The sequence below is a fragment of the Coregonus clupeaformis genome, chromosome 5 (assembly GCF_020615455.1).
Source record: "Coregonus clupeaformis isolate EN_2021a chromosome 5, ASM2061545v1, whole genome shotgun sequence".
NCBI classification, from domain to species: domain Eukaryota; kingdom Metazoa; phylum Chordata; class Actinopteri; order Salmoniformes; family Salmonidae; genus Coregonus; species Coregonus clupeaformis.
Genome location: NC_059196.1, coordinates 8,068,829 through 8,085,028, shown reverse-complemented (window position 1 = coordinate 8,085,028; position 16,200 = coordinate 8,068,829). Strand labels below are relative to the sequence as shown.

General features: G+C 45.5%; 1 protein-coding gene across 1 annotated transcript in view; it reads right to left on the bottom strand.

Moving 5' to 3' along the window:
• Positions 1-16,200, bottom strand: part of rsrc1 (arginine/serine-rich coiled-coil 1) — a 185,189-nt gene that overhangs the window by 165,169 nt on the left and 3,820 nt on the right. Inside the window, exon 3 of the mRNA XM_041873836.2 lies at positions 13,079-13,201. Coding sequence (XP_041729770.2) covers positions 13,079-13,201 — 123 coding nt within the window. The remainder of the gene's footprint in view (positions 1-13,078; positions 13,202-16,200) is intronic.

Below are 16,200 nucleotides of genomic sequence, written 5' to 3'. Positions count from 1 at the left end.
CCATTTCATTACCAAGCCCTTCCCCTTGGAGAATGATTAGCTTGTTTAAGGCTAGGGGTAAATGTGTTAATGCAAGACACACAGATAAACAGCATCAACCCCAACCCCATGCCAAGGCCCTGCCTATTTTACATTTTATTTGGGTTATTATCTCGGGAGAAAATGGTTCCCCTATGACCTAAACATATTCTCATTTCTATTAAAAGGGCCTTGCTGTTTTCTCCCTCTCCCCCTCCTATTCGCCTAGCCAATCCATTAAATCGGGCTGCCGCTATTGGCTAGGGCAATTTTCTCAGTGAATTATCAATAAAGTAATTACCAGTGTGTTGGAGCGAGGTTGGGGAGCTTATCGCTGGGTGACCCCCCGCGCTCACCCTGGATATGATCCCTAACCACAACCCATTTGGGTAATTATATCGTCGGGGGTGTGAAGCCTGGATGGTGGTGTCGTCGCCCCGCGTTATCTGTCTGTATTATATTTCGGAGGCTAAACATGTTTTTCATAGAAAATTGGACATTAATGGCAGTCACATGATACCACTAGTGCTGGAAAACAGGCTAAAGTCTCGACTGGAATCCCACGCTGGTCAAATCATTATTCATGCCCCCTCCCTCCCCCTCCACCCCTCTCCCCATCCCAGCAGTGACGACAGGCTGGAACTCTCTCTCATCCATCCTCTCTATAGTCTTTCAGCTGGGAACTGTGGCCCTCTACTCCCAGGGGGCTACAACCACTACCACTACTAACAATCCATACTCTCTATGTACGGTAGACAAAGGTACAAACATAGGCATAAATGCTACATCCACGGTGCTAAGTGGGTATATTTCATAAGCCATTTAGCAGGCACTTTTATCCAAAGTGACTTATAGCATCTCTTTTTGTATTTGTGATCTCTGTGGGTGTCGAACCCACGACCCTGGCACTGCTAGCACCACGCTCTTAACACCTGAGCAACACAGGACCAAAGTGATGGTTAGCCTATATCTTGATATTAGGGGAGATTTCCTCTGTCAGTGTGGTCAATCTTTGATTAATGGGCTATGCCTATGTGAAAGAGAAGTCTCCGATTCCACTGGCGTTTGTCATGTCGTCACTCTGCTTCGATAAGTGGCTCTTTCTAAGCACCTGACTGATGGATTCTGATGGGGCTGCTGTACTAGGACTGGACCTGTGAGAGACCAGGGGGAACACTATACCAAATCCTTACTTGGGATCTGCGCAGGCAACTCAAATAGTACTTTAACCAAACCTCCAAATATGCAAGACATAGAAACCACATCTGACAGAAAAATATATATTAAAAAAACAAAAATACATATTTCAGGAACTTCATTAAAGCGTCTACCCCCGCCGAGTTCCTCCAGAGAGAACACACACGCACGCACGCACACACACACGGACACACACGCAGCAGCTGTTTCACATTCAAGTTAAAAGTGATTTTCATGATGCTGTTAGAAAGCAAAGCACCTTGAATGAGCAATAGCTGCATTTCCTGCTGCCAAAAGACATCCAAAACAGCTGTTCCTCCCCAGTGCTGCCCGCCGAACGCAATGCAAATATGTTAACCATCCAGCATTTATTACTTTTGAGTGCTCTTCAACGCTGTGTCAGACACAAGTTTAATTTATGATATTCTCCTAATTACGATAGCTGTTGAAATCACTTCCCAAGCTGTTTCCCTCTTCCAAGCAGCCATATTATCTGTACTCTCAGTTCACAGTCACACGCACATAAGCACATACACACACACACAAAAAGGAAAAGCACATCAAATGACAAGTGATGTAAAGTAGCACAATTAACACAGTAAAGAGCAACCATGAATGATTCCCCATGAAAGGTGACAGTAAATATCTATATCTGCCATAATCGTCAGTTTCCTTTAAATTAGCTCACAGCTGACAACTGTCGAACAGTCTGCTGGGCTTGAGGAAAATAAAATGGCACCCATTTAAACCCACCCGCACAGCCCATAGGTCAAGTCATTTAGCCAAGTTCAAAGGCCTTCAAAGGCTGCTTAGATCTACATGAACCCACATTGCTAACGGGTAAAAAATAAAATAAGAAAAGTTACTTTCTACGAGAGAAACAAAATTGAATGTAATCTTCATCAGCGCGGTTGACCTCCGAGCTAACCCTGCTGGCACCATGTGCTCACTGTCACTCACCGACGACACCTCAATCCTAAACTGGCCTGTCTGGTGACCCCTGGCATCACGGCCTGCCACGACAACCTTCAGCAGCTGGAGCGAAAGGTGTGATGGAGCGACTGCTCAGTCACTGAACCCAAACACAGGGTCAAGTGGAGGTCAAACCCCGAGACGAGGTGCTAACTCACTAACTCAACCAATTTCGCCAGAGCTAGTCATTCAACAACTCATTTATTTTCTTATCTTTCTTACATTCGGGTTTACTCCAAAAACAGTCTAATTTTTTGGCGGGACAAACCTTTTAGATTTTTCATGTTGTTTCCTATTATCTTGGTTGCAGCAGAGAGAGGAATGGTAGGACACACAGACATTTCAGTGTCAAACCTTCTTAACTGTGTGTATTTCATGTGGGTTTGACAATTAGTCATGTTGAGTTTGGTATGTGAGAGGAGAGTCATTTTGTTGTTTCATTGCAACACATAGTTGAGTGTGGCTCCATCTGCGCCGGGAGGAGAGAAGGAGAGAGGCAGACTACTTAGACAGCCGCGCTTCAGACACAACGTGTTCCTAATTAGCAGGTGTGCTCTTAGGGGCAAGATGATGGGGAGTTTTTTCCCCCTCTTTCCTTTTTATACATGTGTATTTATGAAGTGGTGGAAGATCTGAGGCCTTTACCATAACAGTGTTTTACTGTTTAAATGTGGACGGTTATGCCGTGTGTGATTAAGTGATTTAGGGAACCTCACAACTGTGGTATAAGAAAAATCATAAACGCTGAGACGAAACATGTGGGCTCACTGTAAAATGGAGGGAAAAGAATGGGCGACACAAAGCAGACACGCATTCCACCTCGGAGGGGGAAACTACACTTAATTAAACAAATAAGTGCATCTGAAATATCGCCTCGTAAAACCACCAAACGATTAGTTTTACTCCGACAGAGTGAAACGAAAGATTGATGTGAGAGAGAGAGCGAGCGAGAGAGAGGATTTAAATGGTATTTTTTCATAAATACATTCCGAGCTGATTTTGAGAACTGAACCAAAAGACAGACAAAAAAATACGTTCAGAGAAAACTTCTCCTCTGCGACATCTGTCCCTGTGCATCATGAAAGTGTCTGATACCAAATAAAAAAAACAGATATCACATTTTATTACTGATCAATCAGGGCTTCTTACGAGACGGCTCTCTACCTGATGGGTTTTCATCAGGACGTACGACACACTGCAGCCGATTGCTGACAGCCCAATAACCATGGGGCTCGCTTCAAAGAGCGCCGCATTGCTCTATATAAGGTCCCTTCAATCCACACACATGCGCGAGAACGCACGCACGCACGCTCACACACACACACACTTTTCACTGACGAAGCTTTGACTGCCTCCTTCACTTCTCAGCGTTCAACGGGGGAACATATCCAAAAATGCACTATAAATCAATATGATAAATATCAACTCTAAAAATATTTTGAACTAAGTATGATTTGCCCTGATACTCCAGTTGTTCCAATGCTGAGTTTCTCTGCTGATGATAACCTTGTTGTGAGCCTGACCACTGTAACATGCCACTATCGCTGCAATAGCATACACAACATCCTGTGTGTTATCTGCAGGGGAAGTTATACTGAGAAGGACTGATAGAGGACAGGCTAATGGTGGGCTAATAGTGATGCAGGGTTGGTGGGCTCAATTCTGTATCAATTCGGTAAATTCAGGGAAATGAATACAATTCAAATTCAAGAATGGGAAGGAAAACAATACAAGAATTTGAAGAAAACTTCAGATCCTTTTTGAAAACTGATGGCACTTTTCAATTCTTGAATTGGACTTTCAATTGAATCTCTTGAATTAACTGAAACGATACTGAATTGACCTCACATTGAATTGACCCCAATCCTGCAGTGAAAGGCATGGGCAGTGAAAATGAGGACGCACTTGATAGGCTAATAGTGAGTAAACAGTGCAGACATGGGCAGAACACTCTACTCCAGCGTTTCCCAAACTCGGTCCTCAAAAAACTTTTAGTTTTTTGGCCTAACACTACACGGCTGATTAAAATGATCAAAGCTTGATGATTAGTTGAATCAGCTGTGTAGCGCTAGGGCCAAAAAAAAATTATATGCACCCCATTTCAGTTTGGGAAACCATGCTCTACTCTTTCCCTGGGCCGGAAGGAAGGGGAAGGGGGAGGGAGAGAGGGAGAGAGGGAGAGAGAGAGAGAGAGAGAGAGAGAGAGAGAGAGAGACCAGAGTCTCCTGAGGAATCTACTGCTCCTGAGAAAAAGCACTGAGGTACTCCAACGCACTCCTCCAACCAATCACAGAGAGCCTGGGTGGTCACTTGACAGGTGATACATTTCCCCAGTTCCTCTTCGTGTCTCCGACTTGGCCGGGAGCTCCATCACAGGACGCCCCCAGCCGGACGGACAGAACGAAGAAAAAATAAATAAAAATACTCTTCAAAACTCACGCACATCGAGAAAGTGTTTCATTACTTTTCAAAGAGTGTCCGGACTTCAGTCAAGATGCACATGATCCTGATTACATTTTTGCCGTCCTTTTTTTCGTACAATTAAAATATTAGATGGATAAGTTAAACCACATTTCCCCCTGCCTGTGCACGGGTTGAAGACAAGTGGTGCCTGCCTGGGAGATTCCATTAGTCCACAATTTGCTTGCCGGTTGTTCTGTTCTGGGGAGGGTGGAGGAGGGGGTGACAGTGGTTCATCTGACAGGCCAGTGCACATGGCTCTGCTTAGCACACACGCACAAATGTACGCACGAACATACAGGCATGCACACACATGCATGCAGACACACACAAAGAGACAAATTGGGAATAAAAGTATATTCATTTGTTTCAATTATAACAACTAGCATCACTAGTTGTCTAGGGGAGACGTCCTGCTAAGTATTCATACAAAGCTGTCAGTGCGTCATAAGTAGGATGCTGGTACCTGGTAAAGAGCCCAATCTGTGGCTCTGGGTTTCCATAGGGGACCTCGGGAAGGTAGGCGGTGTATGTTAAGTCACAGAAAATGGCTATTGAATGGAGCAGCATGTGTAGTGTACCATACGGCTGCAGAAATGTGTGGAGGCGTTGGGGGAGGCGGGGGAGAAGGGTAGACCACAGTGGACATACGGTGGCCGTTCATCTCTGCTTAATTGAGAGGAAGCCATTGTCGTTCATTAAGGAAAAAATAAAAACCTGAAAAGTGCTGAATAAAAAAACAGAAAACTTTGTCGGTCGGCTACTTGATGGGGTGACCCTGAGCCCCTGACGGGAGTGAGTGGCACGGGGGGGCAGGCTGGGCCGTGGGGTGCGGTGCAAGGTGCCCCCTTCTCCCCCCTCACTTTCCCCACACAGCGTCATTAAACCCAGGGTTCCGCCGCCACTCACTCCAAACAGTTCAATGACAACACACGGGCCTGCCAATTAGAAATAATTAGGCAGTCATTTTGGTGGCAAGTCTTTTTAAGTGCATATATAACGACGCAATGATGCTTATTAGCCGGCCAGAGTGAGCCGAGACTCAAACGGCCGCCAAAATAATTATGCCACTGATCACAAAGTGTCTGCACATCTCTGTACTTCACCTTAATGCTTTTCAAAAATCCACTTCATTACCTCCGGTAATTAATCTTCCATTAATTGCAGGAAAAGCCCAGTTTACCTCCCTTCGTTTCTAATTATCATCTTATAAATAGTTATGGTTCTAATTAATGTGTTCATTAGGCAGGGTATTTTTCTCAAAGCCGCGCTCAGAGCCAAAGGTTCGGCGTCTCTCTCAGAAGCCTAACCAGCCAGAAGGTGAGGCCATTCTGGTTGCATTTGCTTTTATTTTCCTACATTCAACCTCCTAATTGGCATTTAAAACCCAATTTGGAAGAACTTCAAGAAGCTTAAATTGAGGAGAAAAGTAGGGAAGGGAGCGATTCATTTTGTATTCAGTTTTCCGATACCAGAGCAAAGAGTCTTTCTCTCTGTCGATCTCTCTTTCTCACACACTTTCCGTCTCTATCAAACCCTGGCCAAACGGGCTAGCTTTTTTGACATGTCTGGGATCCTTAAAAGAGATAGCGAGCTGCTAGTACGACACAGTGAAGGCAGAATCCTGAGCTCTGGCTTTGAAGGCCAGAGGGCCAGCCGTGAAGAACTGAGATAGAACTGAAAGGCAGAGTCAAAGCGAAAGCCTCTGGACAATAAATACATTAGACGAGAGCGGTGCGAGCGAGGTCAAAGCAGAACAACGGCCCCTAATATTTACAGAGATCAAGCAATCTGACGGGTAATGATGGGTGATGAAAAGACATTGTCATCATAGTTTTCTTTACAATTCACATTCAGGAGCCGTTGCTGTTTGATGGACCAATCGGTCATCGCTTCTGACACGGGATGAATTCAGAACAACGTCTAGTCGAGCTCTTTAGTCTCAGGTGGTTCCTACGAGATGCTCAAACACTGTCTGAGTTTCCTGTGGCAAGGTCGTTTTTTACTTGAACAACACACAATAGGGTCAGTGTAAACAAAACCAACGTAATGTTTTCTGTTATCTGAACTGAAAAAAAAACAAAAAAACAGATCCATTTGTTATTAGGAATACCTAAAAATGAATGAACCATTAAATCTGTCAACTCCAAAGCGTTGGCAAATCGGATTATTGCATTGGGGCTATCACAAAGCCTTGTGTGTGTGTGTGTGTGTGTGTGTGTGTGTGTGTGTGTGTGTGTACATGCGCTCGTGCTCGTGTGTGTGTTTGTTTGTTTAGCGGCAGGACAGACTCTGGCAGATCTGCCGAGTGGCTAGGTTCCCACCCAGGGGAGTGTGGCTGGGGGCTGGTGCCGAGTGTGTGCCTGGAGTAGGGTGGGTGGATGGCGGGAGGTGGGGGGTGTTTGGCAGGAGAGGGGAACAGTGCCTCACGGCGACTCAGGGATGAAAGGGCCCGTCCGTGTCAGTCACTTACTCCTCTCTTTGGTAAATAAAGGTTTCTGACAACAAAGCAGCGAGCAGCGCTTGACTGGCCTTTAAAAGGGATAAATAAAAAAGACTGGATGCAGAGGGAAAAACCTCTGAAAAAGCACCTCAGATCCTCCAAACTGGAAGCATGTTGATTTCTATGAAGTAAAGAACATGCACCAGAACCAAACCGGGTCATCTTTCAGTTTAAACCAACATTTTGTATAAGTCGGGTATAATGCGAGAACTGGAAGAGAAGCAAATATCCCTCGCCACCTGTAGGAGGTGAATGAGAGGAGAAAAATAAAATACATACAGTACCAGTCAAACGTTTGGACACACCTACTCATTCAAGGGTTTTTCTTTATTTTTACTATTTTCTCCATTGTAGAATAACAGTGAAGACATCAAAACATTGAAATAACACATATGGAATCATGTAGTAACCAAAAAAGTGTTAAACAAAATAGATTTTATATTTGAGATTCTTCAAATAGCCACCCTTTGCCTTGATGACAGCTTTGCACACTCTTGGCATTCTCTCAACCAGCTTCATGAGGTAGTCACCTGGAATGCATTTCAATTAACAGGTGTGCCTTCTTGAAAGTTAATTTGTGGAATTTCTTTCCATCTTAATGCATGGCATTTGTTGGCTGCTTTTCCTTCACTCTGCCGTCCGACTCATCCCAAACCATCTCATTTGGGTTGATGTCGGGGGATTGTGGAGCCCAGGTCATCTGATGCAGCACTCCATCACTCTCCTGTTGAAAACAAATGATAGTCCCACTAAGCCCAAACCAGATGGGATGGCGTATCGCTGCAGAATGCTGTGGTAGCCATGCTGGTTAAGTGTGCCTTGAATTCTAAATACATCACAGACAGTGTCACCAGCAAAGCACCCCCACACCATAACACCTCCACCTCCATGCTTTACGGTGAGAACTACAAATGCGGAGATCATCCGTTCACCCACACCGCGTCTCACAAAGACACGGCGGTCGGAACCAAACATTTCCAATTTGGACTCCAGACCAAAGGACACATTTCCACCGGTCTAATGTCCATTGCTCGTGTTTCTTGGCCCAAGCAGGTCTCTTCTTCTTATTGGTGTCCTTTAGTAGTGGTTTCTTTGCAGCAATTCGACCATGAAGGCCAGATTCACACAGTCCCCTCTGAACAGCTAATGTTGAGATGTGTCTGTGACTTGAACTCTGTGAAGCATTAATTTGGGCTGCAATTTCTGAGGCTGGTAACTCTAATGAACTTATCCTCTGCAGCAGAGGTAACTCTGGGTCTTCCATTCTTGTGGCGGTCCTCATGAGAGCCAATTTCATCATAGCGCTTGATGGTTTTTGCGACTGCACTTGAAGAAACTTTCAAAGTTTTTGAAATGTTCCATATTGACTGACCTTCATGTCTAATAGTAATAATGGACTGTCATTTCTCTTTGCTAATTTGAGCTGTTCTTGCCATAATATGGACTTGGTCTTTTCCCAAATAGGGCTATCTTCTGTATACCCCCCCCTACCTTGTCACAACACAACTGATTGGCTCAAACGCATTAAGAAGAAAATAAATGGCACACATGTTAATTGAAATGCATTCCAGGTGACTACCTCATGAAGCTGGTTGAGATAATGGCAATAGTGTGCAAAGCTGTCATCAAGGCAAAGGGCAGCTATTTGAAGAATCTCAAATATAAATTATATTTTGATTTGTTTAACACTTTTTGGGTTACTACATGATTCCATATTTGTTATTTCATAGTTTTGATATCTTCACTATTATTCTACAATGTAGAAAATAGTAAAGATAATGGAAAACCCTTGAATGAGTAGGTGTGTCCAAACTTTTGACTGGTAGTGTATATAGAGGAGCAGGTTGTCCTATAAGCAGCATTCAAACACACACACTAAACAGGTTAGGCTACACACTCACCACTGACAGTAGAAAAACTGTGATGGAGAACTGTGATATAAAAAATAACAGTTGTTATTTTCTGCTCATTCTCTTACAGGTACTCATCTTGTTTTACTTTCTTCAACACTATAAGTACTCACATCTTTATTTCTCTACATCCTATTGTCAAGCTCTTAGCGTTTTGGGGTAGAAAACCAGATTTGGGTTGTCATGTCCGTGACACACACACTCAGATCGGATCCCCATGGCCCAGACCCACCTGACACACTTCCCACCCCCAACCCCACCACCAGCTGAGGGCTGATGGGTAATCCAGATACTGTGGAAACGTTGAGGACCAGAACTTTCTTAGCACGTTTTCAACGCCCCCGTCCGCCTACAAACTCTTTTTGAGCCGGGGGGGGGTTCTCTCTCAGAAAGGCCTGATTCTCATCCCCCCCCTCCCTTCCTCCCTTCCTCCTCCTCTCTACACTTGGTGACCTTGCACGGGCCCCTAGCACGGCACAGTCAGGAAAAGCCATGAAGCAGATGTACTGTGGCCGCAACTCATTTCATTACACCAGAAAATTGCTGTGCTAAATAAATATTGGGCCATCACTCACGCCTTGTGTGATCTTCCAACGGCGAGCCGAGCAAGCGACTACTACGCCAACGAGAGGGTTTCCCATTCTGAAACCTCCGAGCTAGGCACACACACACTAACCCAACCTGCACACTAATGCAGTCTTAGGCGCGCCTAGTAGCTCCAGAACGGCTGATTGGAGCGATAGTGTTTCCTGGATGAGTTCACTATCCTTAGGGGAGGAGGGTATGATAATTAGGGGCCCTCCGCTTGACGCAGATGACAATCACACTGATCTAACCACTCGGCAGTTATCTGGGCAAAACCCTTACACAAGCACTATGCCCCCCAAACGGAACATTCCTCTGAATTATTAATGAAAGAAATGTAAGCGTCTTTGTGTGCGTGAGTATGTGGGTGGGTGCATTCGTGGGTGCGTGGGTGACGTCTGGTGTTTGAGGTCAAATGGTGGATTAGTTAACGCTATGACGGCCTCCATCTCTCTCCTGTGAACCTGCCATTTATTTAACCCTGTGACTGACAGCCGGCCATGGCTTTAACCTGTGACTCTCCTGCCCCCCATCCTTCACCCCCCTAACTTCACAAACGTCCCCTAAAATGTTCCGATGATCCCTCCATAATTCTTAACCGTGTTGTCTTTGTTGGAGCGGGTTTAGTTGAGTTCAGATAGACGTTTTGCTCGGTGCCTAGCCATCCCCCGTGAACTGGAGCCGGAGCGGTGAACTGAGCCATGACACCACTCCATATAACGTTGGCTGGGGACTCCTCTGATCAAAGGGAATAAACATTAATGACTAATGGGTAATCTGCTACACTTGTCTGTTTTACATTTCAGGGGGGGTAGATTGGCCGCCTCTGGGGGGGTATGGGGGAAATCTCCTCTCTTCAAATCATTTTCTGATTGCAAAAAGAAAGAGAGAGTAGCTTTGGAATAGTAAACAAATAAGGGCTTCATAGAGCATTATTCTTATTTCCTATATAGATTTTGTTTTTATACATATAGGATTCTAAAGATGGTAATACCCCCCCCCCCATCTTCCCCCCAACCCTGTCCTAATCTTCTCCCCCGCAATATTTCCATGCAGCAGGTATTATTCTCATTCCTCTGAATAATATCCCTCACTCCTCCCATCCTTTCTCTCTTCCCTCTCTCATATTCTATATCTCATGCCACGCGGGCTGCGAGCGAGCGCCTCATATCCTGTCAGCGTATCAATCACAGGGGCCCTGTCCACTCAATCCACCTCTGATTTATCAGGTAGCCTCAACCCAAACCATTTTAACACGACAGTGATAGATAGCAGCCCCAGACCTGTTCCACTTAGCTCACACACACTGGGAGGCTGGGTGGGACTGGGACATGTGACCCCCGCAGGCAGCAGCACCTCCAGTATGTATGCATATAGTCTAGCCTGGCACCCACTGACTGTGTTTAGAGGTGTGGTTCAACCTGCATGAGATACATACACACAGATAAGACAGATACAGTAGATAGATGACGTAGACTAGTGATAATAATTGGGAAAGTTAGAGGCCTATTTGCGATACTTCCCACAATCAGTGGTGTGCGATCTGGAATCGAATCCATATAAACTGCAAACCCTGACATTATCTTGTAACTTTCATGAGTTTCCCCTTGCTTCAGTGAACCCAACAGGTATGAACTGTTGCAGTTTGCGCTAATTGCAACTAGTGTACCAAGCAATTACCACAGTAGTTAATCAGGCCTTCATGGTTGAATTGCTGCAAAGAAACCACTACTAAAGGACACCAATAAGCAGAAGAGACTTGCTTGGGCCAAGAAACACGAGCAATGGACATTAGACCGGTGGAAATCTGTCCTTTGGTCTGATGAGTCCAAATTTGAGATTTTGGGTTCCAACCGCCGTGTCTTTGTGAGACGCAGAGTAGGTGAACGGATGATCTCTGCATGTGTGGATCCCACCGTGAAGCACGAAGGAGGAGGTGTGATGGTGCTTTGCTGGTGACACTGTCTGTGATTTACTTAGAATTCAAGGCACACTTAACCAGCATGGCTACCACAGCATTCTGCAGCGATACGCCATCCCATCTGGTTTGTGCTTAGTGGGACTTTCATTCGTTTTTCAACAGGACAATGACCCAAAACACACCTCCAGGCTGTGTAAGGGCTATTTGACCAAAGAGAGTGATGGAATGCTGCATCAGATGACCTGGCCTTCACAATCACCCGACCTCAACCAAATTGAGATGGTTTGGGATGAGTTGGACCGCAGAGTGAAGGAAAAGCAGCCAACAACTGCTCAGCATATGTGGGAACTCCTTCAAGACTGTTGGAAAAGCATTCCAGGTGAAGCTGGTTGAGAGAATGCAAAGCTGTCATCAAGGCAAAGGGTGGCTACTTCGAAGAATCTGAAATATATTTTGATTTGTTGAACACTTTTTTGGTTACTACATGATTCCATATGTGTTATTTCATAGTTTTGATGTCTTTACTATTATTCTACAATGTAGAAAATAGTCAAAATAAAGAAAAACCCTTGAATGAGTAGGTGTGTCCAAACTTTTGACTGGTACTGTATATATAAACAATGTAATTCTCCATGTAAGAAGTGCACCTCCACCAAATGAGGCTCCAACAGTCCAGAGCCTCCGTCACGACTTTCCTTAATCACCGCCATCTCAACTAACCTAATGAAGATATGAAACCGCTCCTTTGTGACTGAAATGGTTCGCCAATTCTTCCCTGTAGCCATACAACAAGTAAACAAGGGGCCTTGTGCGCATAAATTATTTTTTGTAAAGCCTTTTCTTATAGTTCTAACAGATTTAAAACAGCAGTTTACTGGTTAGTTTGCACAGATTTGCAATGTTAATGACATGGACAACCACACATGGAGCCTCCCCCCTTTTGTGTCTCCCAGAAAGCCATCCAATGACATTGTGTGTGTGTGTGTGTGTGTGTGTGTGTGTGTGTGTGTGTCATTAGCTGTCACAGTAGTGAGAGAGTCACAGTCTCTAATGACAGCCTGCCACGTGATAATGGCCTTTACCACAGCGAACAAACCACACTGAGCTGCTGCTGCCTGCTTGGCTGACACACACACGCACGTACACAAGCACGTGCACGCATGCAAACGCACACCAAGTCCCTACAAATGTTGTTTTTGTTGTTTGAGTATGTTTTGCTGTAAACGGCAAGCAAAATGGCAACATTCACAGAGTGTGGTTGCTGGAACCAATCATGATCAAATGTCATTACATTGTGAAATTGAGGCAAAAAAGCACAGGGTATCCGTACGGTGAAGAGAGTAGAGTGAGGCGTGTGTGTGTGTGGTAGTCAGGCACCTATTGATAGCCAGCACCTGCTACTGGCCATCCTCATACCCACAAATCTATAGTAGTTCCACTGTAAACCCTTCTCTCCCCCCACCCAGCCCCCAGCAAGTCCCCCCATCCCCACTACCTCAGTCCCCATCATACCTGCGGGTGCGGCTGCGTGACCTATGGGAGCGGTTGGTCCTGCCTCGGTCTCTATCTCCGCTCCGACTCCTCCTCCTACGGGACGAGCCGTGGGACGAGCTGCTGCTGGACCGCCGCCTGCGTCTGACACACACACAGAGACACACAGAGACACACACACAGAGACACACACACAGAGACACACAGAGACACACACAGAGACACACACAGAGACACACAGAGACACACAGAGACACACACACAGAGACACACACAGAGACACACACAGAGACACACACACAGAGACACACACACAGAGACACACACACAGAGACACACACACAGAGACACACACACAGAGACACACACACAGAGACACACACACAGAGACACACACACAGAGACACACAGAGACACACACAGAGACACACACAGAGACACACACACAGAGACACACACACAGAGACACACACACAGAGACACACAGAGACACACACAGAGACACACACAGAGACACACACAGAGACACACACACAGAGACACAAAGAGACACACAGAGACACACACAGAGACACACACACAGAGACACACACAGAGACACACACAGAGACACACACAGAGACACACACAGAGACACACACAGAGACACACACACAGAGACACACACAGAGACACACACAGAGACACACACAGAGACACACACACAGAGACACACACACAGAGACACACACAGGTTCATTCCAGTCATTGATTAACCAGTGCTAGATGGCTCACTGTGCTAGTTTAAGTTGCAAATGTTCTTCTTCTTAACCACATATCAACCCCTCACACCCTCTCCCGTGCTTCCGCCCCAAGCAGTAGATCCTCTCTCATTCTCTGTGTTCTTACCCGCCTTTCACAACACGTTAGACTGAGTAACAGAGAAAACATGTCTCCCAGTCCCATCTCACACATAAATAACTTCTATATCCCTCACAATCCTAATTTGGTGTGTTGTTAATTTCAGTAATCAATAAAATAATTCCCTCATTATTTTCCATACCTAGCCGACTAGAAGTGCCAGTGGCTGTTCATCGAATCATCAAGCCTTGCTGTTTTAACCGCGTATCTTGGTGGTTTTGGACCAAAGCGGTGCAGACACGCTGCTGCAGCCTTAGCGGGCTGCATTGAGCAGGGGGTTGCTCAAATGGTGCTCTGATTGATAGTGTGAAGCAGGGATCATTGGTGGGAGAGAATGTACATTTGAGGGGGGCTTGTCTGACTCAGAAACAGTTTGAGTAGTATTCATTATTAACTATTCCCTTTCTATCTGTATCTCTCCCTCACCAAATACTCACATATGCTTACTAGTAAAAAAACACAGGCCCTCTCCATTGGGAGCCCAGCAAGATAAGCGAGGAGGAAAAAAAACTATCACTGAACTATCAAAACAAATGTGTTACTACTTACACAGAGAGAGAGAGAGAGAGAGAGAGAGAGAGAGAGAGAGAGAGAGAGAACTGTATTAGTATTAGGGTTGGTTGGATCACAGAAGCGGGCTGGTTCAGGAAGAAGGCTTCCGTCGTGGCCCTGACTCAAGCACTTCACACACGTTCAGCAGAAGAAACATGCAGGACAAGACATGTTATTTGAACTTGCAGTATATACACACACACAGGCGTGTGAAGATAATGTAACAAAACGTGTCTGGTTCACACAAAGAGAAAGCCGCCGCCACGGCTCATGAGAGGGAGGCTGCCTGTTTGCGCCGGCATGATGGAAGCCATCCAAGTGAATAGTGGGAGCAGGTTTGACATGTGCAATAACACTGACTGTGTGTTCGGTGTCAACTCAATGGGAAGTGTGGGGGAGCTATTTAATGCCTGGTGAACAGCTAGTGAACACTTGCTGCTCTTCACTGGAGACTTCAGTTAGCGATTATCTTCACACATGAAGTTTGCGTCCCAAATAGCACCCTATTCCCTATATAGTGCACTATTTTTGACCAGGGCCCATAGGGAGACGCAGATGTGAGACGCAGACGTAGCCTCATACATAAAGGCCTAACTTAATCCATAGACCCTGTATCTATTTTCAACCATTCCTTGGCCATGTCCAACTCCTTGATTTGACAGAAGCACTTCCTAGGTAGCTAATGAATGACTGATTGAGTAGGAAAACTGAAGGCTAATGGTTTAAACAGCTACAACCAGCCCCTCCCCACTCCACCCAGCCAGCCCCAGATCAGTAAGCCATTCTCTCAAGACCACCAATGATTTCCCATCACGCGTAATGGACCCTGACCAAAGCTCATAAATAATTACCATCAACCGGCCTTGTCTAAACGAATGCGGATGGCGTGTCGAGTGTGCGTGCATGTGTAGGACGCTGGGTGGGGGGTTATATCCAGAATCTTCTGTAAAAAATACCCTCAGTGGACATCCCCAGTGGACATCCTCAGTGGACATCCTCAGTGGACATCCCCAGTGGACATCCCCAGTGGACATCCTCAGTGGACATCCCCAGTGGACATCCTCAGTGGACATCCTCAGTGGACATCCCCAGTGGACATCCCCAGTGGACATCCCCAGTGGACATCCTCAGTGGACATCCTCAGTGGACATCCCCAGTGGACATCCTCAGTGGACATCCTCAGTGGACATCCCCAGTGGACATCCCCAGTGGACATCCCCAGTGGACATCCCCAGTGGACATCCTCAGCGTTCATTTATACACACACACAATCTTGAGAAACATTGTAATAGCCTATGTCCAACAGGTTTGTCTTCAATGCTGAGGAAACCAAGCTAACCAACTCCAAGGACAACTTAAAGTGTATCATAAGGTCAGATGTTTTTACTCATTTGTGTCTAATGTGTTTGCTATGTGCTTGGACAGAGATGGTTGCATTGCAGGATGGGGGCATGTTCAATAATGCACAATGAATCAGACTCTCCTTCAAGCCACTAACACAGACAGAGGTGTGTTGGGGCAGTCAGTGCATAATGCAATAGTTGCAGTTAAATTAAAATTCAAGATTATTCCATAACTAGAAAGCAACCTCGACAGTTACAGTCATGCGAGGTCCATAATCATATAACAACCGCCCCATTGGAATAGGCATAATATCAAGTCAAACATCAAGTAAAGTTCTTCCCTCTGAT